Here is an 18,400-nt window from a genome sequence, read left to right as displayed (position 1 = left end):
TGATTGTTTCGATTTTAATCGAACATCTCGTAACTCTCGGCAGTCGATATATCGGCGATACTCAACAACACAACACACGTGAGTTTCATCTCGTAATTGCATGAAAAAAAATTTTCTACAAAATTAATATCATATTACATAGAGTAATATTAAGTACAACAAAGACTGACCTACTATGCAAACATTCACGAAAATTGCAATCGGATGGTAGGTGCGTGCTTTAGTCGAATAGTACCTAAGAATTTCGTGATTTTCGTGTTGTGAGATCAGATTTTATAACCTGTAGTCGTCAGGAAGTAATCAATTTTTTAAATTCTTTTATTTATGTTTACTGTATATGATATCATAATACTGTTTCGTACTTAAGAATATTGTATTTTTTTTAATTTAATTTTATTTTATGGCAGTTTTTGGAAGTGGGGGTCTTTTCATTCATTCATCATAAATTGTCTGACTAATGTAGAGCCTTATCTTATTTATGTAACTTCTTATTATACGTAAATATAGTCTAATTCTAAGTTATGTGTGGGATGTGGTACAAAATGGAATAGCATTCAGAGTAAATTCAAATAGCAACTTGTATCTGAACATCGACTTGTTTGTTTGAACTAAATAAATTGTTTTCAGGACATTTGCGGTAACCATTGGGTTATACTCTTTTTATCTATCAAAACAATACGTAGACTCTCACAGATATGAGGCAATGAAAGCCAGACAACGTATTGCCACCGCAGCTGATGATCCTAGTAAAACAGTCAGAACAGTGCCACAGCAATTCCGAAATTAAATTAAGTAAATTGATTTCGCGAGCTGAATGCAACTTTTTTGAAATTTGAAAAAAAGAAGGTAGCGATCAACAAAATGGCCCAACTACCACCGTTAGACGAAGAAAAGTTGAAGATGGTTCAAAATTTGGAGATTGAAATGATGTCAGATATGTACAATCGGATGACATCAGCTTGTCACAGAAAGTGCATTGCTCCCAGCTATTCAGAACCAGAATTGGGTAAAGGTGAAGCAGTTTGTATTGACAGGTGCGTTGCAAAATATCTCGATGTTCATGAAAGAATTGGCAAAAAGTTAACTCAGATATCGATGCAAGATCAAAATCTTGCTGGTGGTGTGCAACCTGGTGTCAAGCCAGGATAAATGTAAAAAACACCTGGTGGTTAAGACAAGTGTTTTAGTGGCGACATGTGTTTCAATTTTTTTAACTTGTGGAACTACATTTCATGTGCATTTAACTTTCTCTTTTAATTCTTCTAATGTAAAAATCTCATGTTAGAATAATTGAAACACATGAATAATTGATGTATGAACATTATCACACAGTTGAGAACAGAGTTTTGTTAGACCAAATGTAATCTTTTTACTTTACCAAAATATTGTTAATTAAAAAGTACAAGCCAATTCCACACAATTTTATTCCTGAAATCCCAAACAGACTTTCATTTTGTTGAAAATGTTATATTCTATCATACAAATCTATACCAACTAGTAATTAAAAGCGACCTCATTTTTAAAAGGCCCTGTTCTAATGCCAGTGTATAGTTTTGTTATTACTACTGGCTACGTTAAACCATGAATGGCACACATTATTATACCTACCGTTATAATATCTACTTTAGATCTTTAGAACAGCGTGTCAAGGTCTCGATCGAGGAAGTCATCGAAAGTTTTGTTGTCTGATGATTAAATTATGATCGTGAGGTGGAGCTGCAATTTTCTAGTATGCCGAGATCGATACGGTTAATATCAATAGCGGACTTTAAATTTATCAAACGAGGCAAGTTACATATACGCCATGAAGTGAATTTATTTATTTGAATCTAACTTAATTAAATGAAATAGTTAAAATAATTTTTTCCTATGAAAGGTTGAAAATTCATATTTAAACTACTTAACGATATGATCATTACCGTTTACATGATTCGAGAAATTTTGTCTGTCACATCTGTTTTAAAATTTCAACAAACGATTTACTATTTACTAAGCCTTTCTAATTTGCAAAATAATACGTATGTCCTTGTACCGCAAGCTTGACTTTAATGAAAAATCATCGTTAAGCGCTCCAATCTCCCTTACCCTATGTACATTCCTATTTATTTAGAAAATTTGTTGCCGATCCTTAAAACAAAAAAAAAAAGCCAGCAAATGAGAATTTTCCTTTGCCGTTCAAATAAGCCTTTATATACTTCAATAATTCCTCGCGTCTACCCTCTACATCGTCAATTCCCTCGTTCGATTTACTTTTCAAAATCCGGTTTTTCAACACTTTGGTCACATGTCCACTGCAGTACACAAGAATGCAAGCTTAAGAAGAGGAGCTGTGCTATTAATCCTGTATTAATCATCAACGCATACATATAGGTAGAACAACCGCGAATAACCATCAAAAGTTAAAAAACAGAGTAAAGCCTTGCAAACGTGTTTTTCCCTCAGTTCCAGTTCTCCTCTTGCAACAAGACCCACAAGAAGACGAAAAGAAAGCCCAACAAATGAGTGGAGAAGCGGCAGCAACGTTTTTACTTGTGTAAAAAATATCGGGAGTAGGTGATGCCATCACACCACACACATGCGCCGAACTCTTTGCTTTGCTCTTTCAGGAAATTCAAGCTGCTGTCACCAGCAGTCGACTCCGGAATTCCTTCGCGAGCGCGTACTCGTGAGTATACATACCTACAGCATTTTCTTTTTCCTTAACAGAAGCCGTGGAAAAGACATCAGAGAGTAATAAAGAATATACTTAGTGTCTCGTTACTTGTATACTTACCACCTAACTTACATCTCGTTTGTTGCCCTCGCTAGTTAGCCTTGTATACCTATAGGAGTATGTATTTTCAATACATGGGCTTGTGACTTCTTCTTCACCAGTGATGCCAGCAGGCGTTTAAAAGCTCGCAATTTGTTCTTCTTGTCTGCGGGACGAATTTTAAAAAATTTTCAAGAAACCCTACAATTTGTAGTTTGACGGTGATTTTGTGATATTTTTTATGCTGGAGAGTGAGGAGCTCGACAATATGTTAATGGGTAAGTTTATAATAAATACTTAGTTGTACGTGCGAGGAAGTTTCTTTATTTCATAAAAAAATGTTAAATGTGGCATTTTTTAATATAACATTAATTATAGGTGTAGGGACGTTTGAGTATGAATAATGCCGGTGCATGATCGAAAAGTGTCGAGTGTGTTTAATCACTTCGAATCATATCGTCTAATTAATAAATAATACGGCGTGTTGTGTTTTCAGAGAGAAACGTCTGTTGTCTACGAAATATTAAGTTGTAAGAACAAAAATTTAATGGTCTTGACGCTTAAAAAAATTTGTTCATTGAAGCAGAATTGCGACCTCATAAATCACTCACTTATTGAGCAAAATTTTTTGTAATTACTGTTTTACATGGAATCTAGAGTAAAAAAGGCCAAACATAATAGTGTCCGTATTTGTTCGGAATATAAAAATAGATGATTCAAACGATAGTCAACGCTAAACTTTTGAAAACTTTTGTTTATAGATTTTATAAAACCCACATTAGATGACGAATGATAATTAAGTTAAACAATCCAATGATGTATTGGAAAGCCACGAAATCTATCTTTTTTTTATTTAAGTTGTCTGTGGGTACAAAAAATGTTGATTTAAAACCCGACTACATCTGCATGTAATTGCATCAAATGGCCATGTAACCAGTAGTATACTTATCAAATGCACCGGGGACTCAAGCCTAAACGGCTACTTTCGATAACGATATTGACCGACGAACGATACTTACTTTTACTCTTGAAAATAAATAGGTTGTAAGTAAGTATACCTGTTGAGCAAAGTTGTGATTTTAGATTTTTTTGTATAAGTACGAGCACCAGACTAATGGCCAAAAATTTGTGAAGTATATTCAAATAATGTAAAACCATCAGCAGAGAAAAGGAAAATCATTGCATTCATGATTCATGCATCATTCTCGCTTGTGTGTGTTGCCACATTTTCAACATGTACTGATCTACTGATGTACTTATTATCCTACCCACAATCCCACAAATCCTACAAATAGTACAAATACAATCCACGACCCTATACTTAGGTTTAAATAGGCCATCTTTCTCTTGGACTGCTGGACATACATTTTTACGCAACTCGAGGGCGAAAAAGCAGACAGATTTTCTTCACGACTTGCTATTTGCTCAAGGAGTGCATGCTGGGCTCGTGCTGGGCATTAAGGCCTATATAGTATATATATTAGGTGTATAATCTTTAAGAAATATATATAATTTTACCGACTCCGATTTTCCTTCTAGTACTTACAGTATACCGTCGACCGAAACGAAAATACTTATAATTACTCAATCGCGAGTGTTCATAACGCAAAGATAACGAGAAGATATATACTTTGTACCTGTATATAAAAATGAGATGACGACGCGGTGCGTAGCATAACCTCAAACGAGTATAAATCAAGGTGTAGAGTGCATAGAATATAATATATATGCACACTTATGTCTATACAGAAGAGAAGAAGAGGAGCATTTAAGGAACGTATATATACACAAAATAGAGCATATTATTTTGAAAAAATCAGCTGTGAGTGATATTTCGGAGCTTAGAGCAAAAAAAGAAATAACGTGGACGATAATATCTGTAATTCTCGACTGCTGCTCTCCGTTTTTCCTTTTACATTTTAAGTTAAAGCCAATGCTGCCGCGGACAGAGTGTCTTCTTGTCTTTCATCAAGGATTACGTGCATCCTGTAGATATTTTATCGGCTGTTAAAATACTTAAATAACTCTGATTTATCGCTTACCAAATATTTTGTTCGTAATTTCAGTGAAAAGTGCGTGGTTTTGAAGTCGTGTCATTTCAGAGCAGAGGTACAGAAAAAAAAAATCACGAAAAGGTGTGGTGGTGGTAGCTAAGTATATATATATATATACGGATGCACAATATATTATATACTGCAGTGTGTAGTGTTCAAGTACAATATCAGCGTCAGTGCCCTCGTCACTTTTGACAGCAACAATTATAAACGTTATTAATTGATTGATTCATTATTTAATTAAATACGTCAGCTTAATCTCGAGGCAACACACTTGTAAAGATAAAAACAATCAGCTGGTTTCAAATAGTGGCAAGAAGAAAAAGTGATATTAAAATACATCAGTCGTCATCCCCTTGCAGGTAATTTTGTTTTTTGTTTTTCTTTTATTTTCTGACGAGACAAACTCCATTCTAACAATGCATTACGGTCGTTTTATTTGTACTTTGGTATACCCTTATACAATATAGCTCCGCTCCTAATGTAACGGGAACATTTTTGGTACGCAGAGGAATGCACGGCCCATAACCTCAAAAGACAAGTGCTAGTATAATAGAACTCAAGCTCACACGCCTTTTAAGCATTCCTCTGGTGTACACTTTAATATGTCCATTATTACACATACAAATTATCTTTCTGCCCCTCCTCCCCCCACTCTCCAGTAGACATAACTGTAAGTACTACTTAAATAGTTTTTCCATGCCTTAAGATCTTAAAATAAGACCAATTTGATTATTAAGCATAATTCTTTACTCCTACCAGTTCAAAAGATTGTTTATTTATTTACTTTTTTTAATTTTTAAAAGCGCGCTCATCTACTTCACCTTATCGATCTTCACACCACCGGCATAAGTAGTATACATATATGAAGAGATTGAAAAGATGTATAGATCATATATATATATTTTACTACCACATCTAATACATATGTCATGATCATGATGTTTCCTATAAAACTTGTATAGCTGTACCCATATGTTTGTCGTTCTAACAAAAGAGAAAAAAGAAAGGCGGAAAATGACAAAAAAACCTTATGGACAAGAACGACCTTTTTTTCATTTTAATGTTCGTATATGGACACACTCTCACGCCTGTCCTGAAGTCATTTGATAAGAGCTCTGCTGCTTCTTCGCCCAAGTATATACTTGTATTGTTTGCTCAATCGATAGTATAATGGAGGTTTGGATGACACCTAGACCCAAAAGTTTTTAGTGTGAGAAATATATTAAGTAAAATGCGTTGATAATGAAACATTTTTTTATTTGGGTACAAAAGAATGGGAATGTCATTTAGAAGCTAGTGTAAGTGGTGGAACAGAGTAAGGGGAATGCCGGGCACGCTTTTGCTGCCAGAAAATTAATGAGTATAAGTACGCGCTGGTATGTCTGTAAGTAGAATTCAAAATTAAATTACAATTAGGCGCTGGTTACGGCCTTTTGGCGGAAAACTATGCTTTATTTAGAACTTACCGGCTTAAATTAAACTGTTGTGCGACACACTTGTGGTACATTATTGGAGACGTGTCATTAGTTGAGGTAATGTTTTTTTTTATCATGTTAAAATTTGGAAATAATTAATAAAGGGTTAAATCGAAATTTTGAATCACGAGGCAAATCAAAATAATTTTTGAGATTGGGAAAAATGTCAATCGTTTCTTGGCTTGAAATCGAAGCTTTTCTCGGTGAAAGTTCCAGATCGCGCAATCAGTGGACTACAGTTACACACTTACATGTCAATTCGTTGTTAAGTATTCAAAGAAAAGAAATACCGTATGGTTCTCGTTGCGAAAGTTTTTTCCTTCTCTTTATGTTTGTTGCGCTATAATAAAGAAAATTACCATACGAGCCGTTGTTGTTGTTGTTGTTGTCAACTTTTCCGTTCTGTCTCGCGTCTTCGAGGAAGTTGAAAATTATTGGCCTTAATTATTTTAAACGACCATTCCACCACCGCCGCCGCTCGCATTAAGTATATTACGCCCCAGACGCAACTTCCCCTCTGACGTATCGAAATTGTGCGAGTTTTGAAATCATATTACTTGTGTACACTGATGCCACTGATAAATGCATTTGAACATATGGGATGTGCGAACTTTGGAGCTCTTGAAATTTTTGAATGTACCGTATAAAAACTGATCTTAGCGTTTCTATAGTCCCAACTTGGTAATGTCGAAGAAGCACGAACATCATCGAGCTTTGTTGTTTTCAAGGTATAACCCAGTCTATCAAAAAAAGAAATTCAGTGCAGAGAGTAAGTACACGATCCAAATTGGGAGTCCAAGACCACAAAATTATGTAAATTTTGAATGAACTCGACCTCGACATGAAACTACAGTATATAGTTATTAACCAAACTTATAACTCAACGTATACTTACTATACTAGGCAACACATTTTATTTTTGAAAATTTCTTCTTTATATGACCATTTGATTGACGATCGAATCATCATAATTCAAACAAGTTGTGAGTTGGTTCGACTTCTGGGCCCTTTAAACAATAAACTCCATATATTTGGAGAGATTTGACGCATCGAACTTTGTATTAGATTGTTCTTAAACAATAATATACACATTTGAGAGCAGTTACATTATTTATACCAACTTGAGTTTTTTTGATAGCTCTTGTATGTTCTCAAACTTGTTTTCTTGCACTTGTCTTGTATATGCACGTAATATCAGCAAAATGTAGATAAAAGAACAACAATCAAGAATTGAAAAAAAAACATGACCTGTCTCTTTCCGGATTACGCAACGACAGGCATATCCTTGTGCTCTGCGTGACACTGTGTGGCACATGTCTATGACTGTACGGCACGCGTGAGGAGCCGATCTGCATTTCGCGAGCCATCTACTTAATTGATGTAATTTTTTTTTTCTTTTTCCCGCTACACGCGCTATATACAACGCAAGTCACTGCTACTGCGTAAGTACAACTGTACGGAAAGAAGGAAGGCTTTTCCGCGATTCCTGCATACGCACCATACTTATATGTATACAGGCATGAAATTCATTCTCTACACGATAACGTGGAATTTCATTGCTCGAAAGACATTAGCTGGTGTAAGAAAAAATTTCAGGTTTTTTCTTTTTTTTGAGAAAATTTTGACGAAAGTCAAGATACATACAGGTGTACACGTGCACGTAAATGCGCATCGATGATAACATCTCGTGTATGGGGGGGGGGAGGATCCAAGGTGAATGGGGTGGATTTATTTTTAATCGAATAAAAATTGCTCTATTCAAGGTGAGGAAGAAAAAAAAAAAAAAAACAAACATCGATCTGATGAATTATTAACTTCCGCCGTGTGTAACTTCTCAGTCGAGGATAGTTGTTGCAACTTGTATACGCATAAAAATATAATATGGGAAGCAATTTTATTGATAAATCACCGTACGAACGTGTCACACCTACCGCGGCAAACGCCGTTTAACACTCGATTAATTGAACTTTGCCGGGCCGGCCGGCCACTTTAGCTAAGGAAGTTACTTTACCGCGAATCCAATACCCTATAGAATCCATGTGTATACTTATTGTGTATGCGTCAACACACAAATTGTATAATCATCACGTGCGTAGGTGTATACAATTAAACCTTTTGATATAATATGTATACAGTCACGCGAACGATATACTGTTTTACTTTAAACCACCGTGTAATGATCATATTTAGCAGTTTATAATTTGTACGCGTATATATTTATAGCAATCGAATCAGAGATATGGCAATTATATTTTATTATTGTCAAGCATACAATTTCGTTTCAATGCTATACGGGGAAATTTTAATTTTCGAAACGCATCACAATAGCGTTTAATATGTATACCTAAACGCTCGACAACCCTGGAACTTACGACACGTCTGTTTTAAAAATAGAAAAAAATAATGATAGGTAGTGAAAACTGCAGTTTTTTCTCTCTTTCTCTGTCGAAAGGAAAAATCAAAGTAAGTTCTCGAGGCTCTCTCTAATCGTACCCTGTTGAATGACATGTGCGATAGAAAAAAAAAAAAAAAAAAAAAAAAAAAAAAAAAAACACGATGATAGGTAAAAGATAAAAAAAAAAAAAAAACGGATTATTGCATTATTTAAAATGTACACACCTGTTTGAGAGTACCTATATATACATCAAAGCTTGCCTTTTAAATATGCAAAAGGTATTATATACGATCGTGGCCTCTTTTTTTTCGATTAATTTTTAACAATATACCCCTCTGCAGTGTTACTCACACATAACTCGAAATGAAATCCAACATTGCCGTTGTGAGGGTACATGTAGCTCGAAAAAAAAAAACAAAAAACGAACGCAATCACGTTTACAGGGTGGCTGTGGAGGTAAACAATAGATTTTCGCTCTCGGTCGCCGAACGGCTCGTAAATAAAAAAAGCACTCGCTCGCATGATGATCTCTAGTTTCCGGTCTCTACTCTCGTAAAAAAACGAGCTCACGCGGAGGAGTTGCAATTAAGGAGCGCGCCAGCATTGTGTGCACAATATGTTTACACGGTATGCTAAGTACTTAGCCGCGGAGAGGAAACAATCGAAAGAGAGAGAGACGCGCCTATATTATCTTATGAGTGTGCACACTCGGTTTTACGTCCGATTTGAGAATTATTGCGTGGTTGGGCATGTAATACGTTGTACGTGTATATATACGCGCGCGTCGGCGGATAATAAGGAGAGCCATATCATATATATAGACGTCTGCAACAGGTTCGCGGGCGTATACTGCTGTTACACGATATAATATACAATAGCTCTCCGCGAAATCGTTACGTCATACAATTGCGGCACGCGCCCCTTTTCAATCTATCGCCCTCGAGAACTTTATTGCACAGGATAAAGATGCATGCGCACAATAGTGTCTTCTTCTTCTTCTTGTCGACTCTTTTTTTTTTTTTTTCTTTTTTTTTTCTCGAGCATCTGCATTGTTTACGGGTGTGTTTTTTTTTTTTTTTTCAATTCATAAGACAATGCGTTTCGTTAATTTGAAAATATTACATCCAAAGGTTGACAAGTGACTTTTCGTATTTTTCTTTATGAAGTTGGAGTTGGTGATTTTATCTTTGGATAATATGTATTTTTGTTTTCTTTAACGAGTTTCAAGAAAATTGATGACTCGGTGCTGTATGCCCGTGAAAACATGAAGACATTTAAATTGTTAAATCTGTATTGCATTGGTTACAAATTTTTTTACTAGATTTGAACAAAATGTCTATTGTAACTTGTCGCGTGATCTATCAAAACGCGATAAATTATGAAAAATGCCATCATTCAGTATAATTATTAGTTATTCATTGTGATGTATGAAGATGACCTAGTACAATATTGCAAAACGTATTGTTTTATCCGTACTCAAGTTTACTCTTCTTTTTGTACTTGAGATTTTTGGTGTCTCTTTGAAAACCAAAGGGAGATAGAGGGGGGGAGGGGTCATTTGTATACAGAAAAAGAGAAGTGACTCGATATCTGCATGCACTTTTGGCTTTGCGGAATAATGTGATGGCGAAAAATTAGGTCGCCCAAGTCGCGTTGAACCGACGTACTGAATAGTCTTTTTCTTTTCTTCTGTGTAGGTATACGTGCAAGTACTTACTCACTGTCTTACTTAATCGCTTACACACGTCGTTGACTCACAAACGCGTGTGAAACTTTCGACGCCAGCTGTACATCGCCACGACTGTAGTCCTTTCCCTTATTCTTATTCTAACGAGGAGTTTTCACACGCGCGTCTTGAGAGTAATTTTTTATTAAAATGTTTTTATTACCGTTCCGCAATTAAAGAGTTGGAGCGTGTGTGTGGTACGTAGGAAAAACTAGCGAAGTAACGGATAAGAGCTGTGGTTGGAGGAAAAAAAAAAAAAAAATTTGAATGGTAGATTTCTCAGTGTATATGGTATAAGGCACGAGTGTTAAAAATTTATCAAGTCTATGAATAGCTTCAACGTAATCGCGTTATTTTTAGTGCTGGAAGTGCATAGACTAGAGAACTTTTGTTCGACCTAATCGGCGGCTCTGGCTTTCTTGAAAAAAAAATTACGTAGCGTTTTAACGTCGCTGCTTATCGTGTTTTCTACAGAACGCTGCAACGTGTGTGCGTAGTATATTACTCTCTACCTAAAGTTTTTTTTTTTTTTTTTTTTTTTTTTTTAAGAATAACTTGTGAATTTATATAAAAACAAATGGTTGAAATTCTGAATAAAAAAGTATGCTATTCAAAAAAAAATTGCATTTCTTTGAATGTGACAAACCTGAAGTGTTTTTAGCTAAAGGACTTTGAAAATATTTTTAAGATTTTCTTAAATTTTTTCATCACAAACACAGTTATGAAAGTAACTAAACAAAAAAGTAGAAGAAAATTACACCTTTCTTTTTCAGGACCAACGCGTGTACTTGTCGTGGGTAAATATAATTACTGTACACAGATCTAAAATATCTACTTGAAAAGCTTATGTACGAAAAATTTTATTTTTTATTTTTTTTTATCCCTTTAATGAAACTTGCTAAATTTGAAACGATCAGGTTGAGGAGTAAAAAACGAAGCTTCCCACTATATTAGAATCTCAATCGAATGTAAAAAATTGTAAAAGATAGTTTATTTAGGTATACGCATGTACTCGTAAATGTATACATTTACACAAATGTCCACAGCATAATATATATGGGCTACTTGGACCACACTTGTTTTATTACCATCAATATTCTTTTTAAGCCCTAAATAAATATATTTTATGAATGTATGGTTACACTTAAGGCTATTGTATAAAAAAGCAAGTCTTGCATAAAAAGCAGTTTTGTGTAAAGAAAATTTATAAAAAAAATTCCTTAATCACATTGTACAAACATTTTTTCGTTTGATCGATTAAAAAGCCTCTTTATATGCAAAATTGTCCGCTTAACCGAGTGTGTAGGTGTATACGGATAGCTAAATAAAGTGAAACGAGTACCTGTATTAAAAATCAATCGAGCAAAATTATAGCATCAAGGTTAAAAAAAAAAAAAAAAAAAAAAAAAACTGATCCACGCATGCCTATAAGCAGTCGAGTCTACGAGGAGTCAATGAATGAACATAACGAGTTTGTTCTTCTTAAAGCCACGTGCTCGAGCTCGTGTTACATTTCAAACTAATTGATATCCGTTACGTAAAAAAAAAAAAAAAAAAAAAAAAAAGTAAAATGATGCAAGTGAAAAGCGTCACTTTTCACGTTTAAGTACGCACGCTAACATATCTGCTGCAACGATCCATACCGTATAATACTTCGATAAAGCGAGCGATTAAGTGTAGTGTGCTTTTCATCCACTTAAATTGGGCTAATTCATTTTTTTTTTTTTTTTTTGTAATTCAATTCATTGAAAAAAGAGTAATGTCGATCGATATTTCACCGCAAATATTGTTGCACAAAAAACATTGTAAAGTCAAATTGGGTAGTATAAAATTAACGAGTATATTTATGGTATCTTTTATAATGATTAATACTTATAAAAAAAAAAAAAAAAAAAAAATGCATAACAGATGTGTGAACAGGAAAAAGGAAATATCGATGCTGTGAAGTACGATGAGTAGTTTTTAGCCGATGCAGGGTATTTCCAGTGTCAAGGAGCGTTAATAGACTCGTTTTATAATTGTTTTTATCCATTTTTTTTTTTCCTCGCTCTAACTCTGATGCTACAGAGACAAGAGAGAGAATATTTTCAATGTCGCCTGTGGTTCGTTCGGTGGAAGTTTTTTTTTTTTTTTTCTTCATGCAATGTTATCGCCAAGCCTTTGTGTGCGCGGTGAATTATAAAATAATTAATTAATACGTCTTTTTTTAAATTACATAATATACGTATACAACCAGATGGGAAGCAACGGGCATAACTAACATTTTTCTAATTTCTTTTTTTAGCGCAAAAAAAACCAGAAGATACTTTTATCGCTATTTAAGAAAGAGGCCGCTCGGCAAACGAGTGGATAAGAAGCGTACAGGAAAAACTCGAAACGAGGTTTCTATAAAAAATTTCTTTTTACGCGTGACTGCTTCCCAAAAGTGTCACTACTATTTTCGCAAGGGTAAAAATTCTGTTGAGGAGTTGAAAAAAAAAAAAAACTTTGCTACAGTAAATCGGCAGAGCTCCGAGGAAAAAGAGCAAATCGACGTTTCACATAATCGCGTTCCGAAAAAAATTTGTAGATTTTACTCAAGTACAGCCTTTTCTGTGCCACAAACTTTTATTGAAGAGGCCAAACAAACGCTTCAGCCAATGTCTTTCGTCATAATGCACGTAGAAAATATTTTCCAGACATTGGTAATACAGGATTTAGGATTAAGTAAGTGGTTTTATTATTGGATCCAAGACTATACACACAGGCACGATATCCATCTATTAAAATTAAAAAAAAAAAAAAAAAAATGTTTGGTTGCCGAGTAAAAATACAGATGACAGATGGAAGCTTTCGATACAGAGAACAATAGAAGGAATAAAAGAGATTAAATATATAATAGGTACGCCGAAGCTGTAAATAACTTCAATTAAAATCGCGATCGTCCGAGTGAAGCGTGTATGCATGAAGCTCCCGATGAATTTTTCGAAACAAAACTCGGGGCTAACAACAACGCGTGGATGATTCTGAAATACCTATATGCCGTTACACACGACGATGAGAATATAGCAATTGCGCAATGATAGACCGTGGCTTTGATAAAACAATACAACTTATCGATGTTTTTCGTTTGTTTGTTACAGATCCACGTTAGAGGGATACCGAAGAGAGAAAGAGAGAGAGTTTGCCGTTGCATCGCAGCGAGCCGAAGCTGAAAAATTTTCCAGGAGCATTTCCATGACAGGCAGCCTTATGAGGACCTCGCAAAAAAAGTCTTTTTACGTCAAGTTAGTACATACGTTTTTTTTTTAACCCTTACTAAAGTACATGATCCTGATTTGAGTCCTTACTCCCTATAATATATAGTTATACATACTCCCCCCGTCTCTTGATCCGGCAATTCGTGGCGGCTAATTTAAATTACCAACCACGTGGGGAAGAGCTATTCCTCTCTCTCTCCCGTTCAAGGCGAGAGCTTTGAAAATCAATAACCAACACTTCCCCGTTCCCATGAACATCATATGTGTATATACTGCACACAAAACGAAAATACGGAGATACACGTGCACCGTGCTTGACATTTATTATTATAATAATGATAAAAAATAAAAAATAAAGATGAGAGGGAAAGAAGGAAAAAAAAAAAGAGGATTATTGATTTAAAGGACGCTGTTCAATTACGACCCGAACAAGGACGACGGGCTGCCGTCGCACGGGCTGGCGTTCAGCTACGGGGAGATACTGCACGTGACCAATGCCTCGGACAACGAGTGGTGGCAGGCCCGCAAGGTCACGGCCCTCGGCGAACAGGAGGCCCTCGGCATCATACCGTCCCGCAAGCGCTGGGAGCGCAAACAGAAGGCTCGTGACCGCCAGGTCAAGTTTCAAGGACACATGCCCGTTATCCTCGATAAGGTTTGCTTTTTTTTTTTTTTTTTTTTAAATTTATTTTACAAGATATTGCCGATGATGACCCGAAGGATATACGTGCTTCTGATTGATTTATTTATTCTAGTTCTCTGGAATGTAGGAAAACCGTAGCTTATACTTTGGGGGGAGGTGGGTTTTTTCATCGACATTTCAGCGCTACCCTCCAACGTATTTCATTGAACTTCGGACTTGCTCAATAACGCGCACAATGGAGCGTTTCGTATAGCCGGCAGCGATTACTCGGTCATCGGAGCTTCCGAACGTTGCTGTGTACGTTACATCCGCGCGTATGCAAAGTCACTTGAGAGAAGAAAAAAAAAAAAAAAAAGAAGCAGAAGAAGATTTTTCTCCTTTCCTTTGAAGTTATAAAAAAAGTACACACACCTTCATCCGCCGCGAGCGAGAAGAAGCAGGAGGCGTTTTTTATTTTTAATTTCCACGCGCCGCTTTCTTTCGTTTTTTCCTTTCTCTCGGCTTCGTTCGTTAGTATATATATAAGTAGTAGATCGGGGAAGGAGCCTTTAAATCGCAAATTAAATTCTTCAACCCCCCCTATAAGTACTGAACAATGTGTATGATGTATGCCTAAAACGTGCATTGCGTTCTTACAGCAGCAGTCGACCCTCGAGAGGAAGAAGAAGAATTTCCCGTTCGGACGGACTTTGCCGTTCTCCAAGCACAAAGACGGCAAGTCCGAGGAGGGCTCCGTGCAAGACCGTAAGTTTCGAACCCTTTATGTAATGTGAAATTCGTTTTTTTTTTTTTTTTCCCATACTCAAGTGTGCGTTGAGCGGGAGTGTCTTCTCATGGGATCAATGCCTCTTCAATTGTCTTTGTTATGCGGGAAATTTTACATCGCGTAGATTGTTACTGTTACAAGGTGGTAATTATTTACTTGGTCGGGAATATTTATGTTTTTCGTGTTGTAATTTTTTTAAATTTTTTTTTTAGAATTTTCAAGTGTAGGTAATTAATTATTCATCGAGTCTCGAGAATAATGCGTGGGGTGTAAAATTTGCGTGGAAGAGGGAGTGTATTTTTTTTCTTTGTGTTTTCAGAGATAACAAACGAAAACAAGAGCAAGAACGCCGATGGCGAGGAGAGCGTCTTGTCCTACGAAGCCGTCCAGCGGGTGACCATACAGTATACACGGCCGATTATAATTGTCGGTCCACTCAAGGATCGTATCAACGAGGATCTCATCTCCGAGTTCCCCGACAGATTCGACAGCTGCATACCACGTAATTTTTTTTTTATTTTGTCGCTCTTTTCCTTCCTTTCTTTATTGCTAAAGTTTCCTTTGATTTAATTAATATGAGATTTTTGTCGATTCAACATTTACACATGGCTAAATTTACTCGGTGTACGTGTTTGTGAATAGCGTATTCTTTTCTGGTACAGATACAACAAGGAGTAAGAGAGAATACGAGGTGGACGGTCGAGACTATCATTTCGTTGCATCGCGCGAACAAATGGAAAGAGACATACAAAACAATCTTTTTATTGAAGCCGGACAGTACAACGATAATATTTACGGGACGGCGCTTGCGTCAGTGCGAGAAGTCGCTGAAAAGGTATCATACATTGTGAACTCAATGTTAAGATTTCTTGCAAACAAGTTAACTTTTTTTACTGTTCAGGGAAAACATTGTATTTTGGACGTAAGTGGAAATGCCATTAAACGACTGCAAGTGGCGCAGCTGTATCCCATCACTATTTACATCAAACCCAAGTCGGTCGAGTCTATCATGTAAGTATTTTTCAAACTAATTAATATGATTGTTATTAATTGTCGATTGACAAAATAATTGATTTTTGATGAACTGGCTTTTAGGGAGATGAATAAAAGAATGACCGAGGAAGAAGCTAAAAAAGTTTTTGACAGAGCTGTAAAGGTCGAACAGGAATTTGGAGAATATTTTACAGGTACTTATCAATTCATTTTAATGAAAACATCATTTTTAGGATGACACTTTAAGTACGTATAATTTTGATTTCGTATATTTTAGCAATTGTACAAGGCGATACACCCGAAGATATATACTCAATGGTAAAAAAAGTCATAGCCGAGAACTCGGGCCCGACGATTTGGATTCCTTGTCGAGAGCAACAGTTGTGACCTCCTCTATCCCCCAGTAATTCACTCTATAATTAAAATAGGATAATTCGTTTATCGTGCCTTTGAAAAAATAATTTTAGATCTGAAATGGAATAAAAAGATGTATCGTGGTTAAGTGTTATCACTGTAATCGTCTCTCGTCGCATCTGTTCTCTTAGCATCTTTCTCACTATTTTTATTTAATTACTTTTTGGGAGTTCATGATTTTCATCTCTTGTCAATAGTTACCTATGAATAACAACAGCTGCGTTCTAGTTGCATTCCTGTGCCAAATGCGGTTTTCTTGAACGCCTCCATTGTAACAGTATTGACAGCGACCCTTTAGGCGTCGTTGGCAAAACAACAAAGAAAAAAGAACATTTTGAAAAATAATAGTATTTGCATAATTCAATGCTTACTTAACTTTTACTTTTTTTATGTCTGTGAAAAAAAAAAAAAAAAAAAAAAAAAAAAAAAAAAAAAATAGTATGTAACGACTTTTTCCGCCTATGCATTTAAACGAAAATGATAAAAATTAATTTTACTGTGTACATAACTATTTAATGTTATACGTAAGTTAAAAAAAAATATCTGTATATAAGAAATATGAATGTAAATTGTAAATACATAGTTTGTAGAGATACCAATCTATTATCTTCTCTGTTGATGCTAGTGTATATTTATTTCAGCATCGTTAAAACAGTAGATAAATGAATATAAATACTAAATGATAATAACGCTATACTTTCTTTTGAAAGAGCAAAAAGGAAATGAATTTTTGGTGCAGCTGATTCTTCTTAAGACAATGTATTACTATTGCGCTAATTTTATTAAGTTTATCTCTGTTGTATAAATTATATCACGAGCAGCAAGTTTTCCATTTTTTATAATCTAAATGAATTATGTAGTAGTTTAGTTATAGTAGATGATACATGTCAAAATGAAGTACCGATTAATGGAATAATACATTAAATTTTTATTTTATGTACGTCATACTGTAAACCAAAATACTTTATGTTTATTGTTATTGATGAATAAAAAACAATGTGTAACAATAAATTACGACAATTATACAAAATCAATCTATTACAATATACGATTAATTAAAAATAAACGCTATAGTCAGCACTTGTGTACATACATTTTCTCCTTTTCATGAGCTTTAAGTAATTTTTTGTTATAAAACTACATAAAACATTTTTAAACTGTGTTTAGAAAATCTGTTAAAATATCCATACTGTATTACTGTGCTACGTTGCAAGCGTTGAAGAGTGTGTGGGAATAAAATAGCAAAATAAAAATATTTATAACAAAAAGAAAGATGGAGAGGACACATGAGTGAGTTCCATCTTACATCGTAATAAAATAATATTATGATCTTTGATAAGGTAGTTTCCTATGCGCGCTCTTGGTGCAGTGTTTTTTTCGTTCCCCTCACAGTTCACACTCACACAACACTCAACTGAACGTTTGAAGTTTGAAGCCCAAGCGCGGCGTGGAAAATAGGGAGATTTTATACCTATATAAGGTAAAAGTACGTAATATGAAACGTGCCCATATTATGAAAACTCAAGATTAAATAATCATGAAAATTCTAATAATAAAAATAAAATATACTGAAGAATCTCTATAATACTACCGTATCAAATTAACAAAAATAGTAAACAATTTCAAACTTTATTATATTGAAAAATATATTGTTACGAATCCGGTTTTCATAATACGGACAGTTTGAAACATAACCTGCAATATGTGATGTTCCTATTTATGAAACGCACGAGCCCATTTAATTAACATGTAAATTTCATAATTGGTACTTGTGTCTCATAAATATGGACACAACTTTTTAGCTATTCCATAGTTATGGACATTTTGATCGTGTCAATATTTGCTTATAAAATTATTTTTTTACATCTAAATTTCATTTCAAAAATGTCAATTTGTTCAGAAGAGCATAGCGCTTCTATTAAAACCAAAAATTATGGACA

At 35.0% G+C, this 18,400-nt stretch overlaps 2 protein-coding genes across 8 annotated transcripts; both read left to right on the top strand.

Moving 5' to 3' along the window:
• Positions 1-31: 31 nt before the first annotated feature.
• Tim10 (translocase of inner membrane 10) lies at positions 32-1,404 on the top strand. 4 transcript variants are annotated; one of them, XM_014355353.2, is made up of 2 exons: positions 32-78; positions 628-1,404. In XM_014355353.2, exon 2 carries the CDS (start codon positions 862-864, stop codon positions 1,147-1,149), a length of 288 nt encoding a protein of 95 aa, XP_014210839.1. In that variant the 5' UTR covers positions 32-78; positions 628-861; the 3' UTR covers positions 1,150-1,404. The 4 variants fall into 4 exon arrangements, with proteins under 4 accessions (XP_014210839.1, XP_014210838.1, XP_014210837.1 ...); XM_014355352.2 differs by lacking the exon at positions 32-78 and adding an exon at positions 85-207; XM_014355351.2 differs by lacking the exon at positions 32-78 and adding an exon at positions 85-211.
• Positions 1,405-2,600: 1,196 nt separating this feature from the next.
• LOC106641089 (disks large 1 tumor suppressor protein-like) lies at positions 2,601-17,538 on the top strand. Of its 4 annotated transcripts, XM_089592019.1 has the most exons (10): positions 2,601-2,730; positions 2,809-3,030; positions 13,528-13,671; positions 14,050-14,299; positions 14,926-15,031; positions 15,373-15,555; positions 15,716-15,888; positions 15,955-16,064; positions 16,149-16,240; positions 16,324-17,538. In XM_089592019.1, the coding sequence occupies exons 3-10, from the start codon at positions 13,622-13,624 to the stop codon at positions 16,431-16,433; spliced, it is 1,074 nt and encodes a 357-aa protein (XP_089448145.1). In that variant the 5' UTR covers positions 2,601-2,730; positions 2,809-3,030; positions 13,528-13,621; the 3' UTR covers positions 16,434-17,538. The 4 variants fall into 4 exon arrangements, with proteins under 4 accessions (XP_089448145.1, XP_014210814.2, XP_014210813.2 ...); XM_014355328.2 differs by having other exon boundaries at positions 2,601-3,030; positions 14,929-15,031; XM_014355327.2 differs by lacking the exons at positions 2,601-2,730; positions 2,809-3,030 and adding an exon at positions 4,071-5,168.
• The last annotated feature ends 862 nt before the right edge of the window (positions 17,539-18,400 follow it).

The sequence above is a fragment of the Copidosoma floridanum genome, unplaced genomic scaffold (genome assembly GCF_036245765.1).
Source record: "Copidosoma floridanum isolate Cflo_tuat_1 unplaced genomic scaffold, Cflo_Japanese_pri ptg000014l, whole genome shotgun sequence".
NCBI classification, from domain to species: Eukaryota; Metazoa; Arthropoda; class Insecta; order Hymenoptera; family Encyrtidae; genus Copidosoma; species Copidosoma floridanum.
Note: the sequence above shows the minus strand (reverse complement) of the source record. Positions and strands in the feature narration are given on the sequence as shown.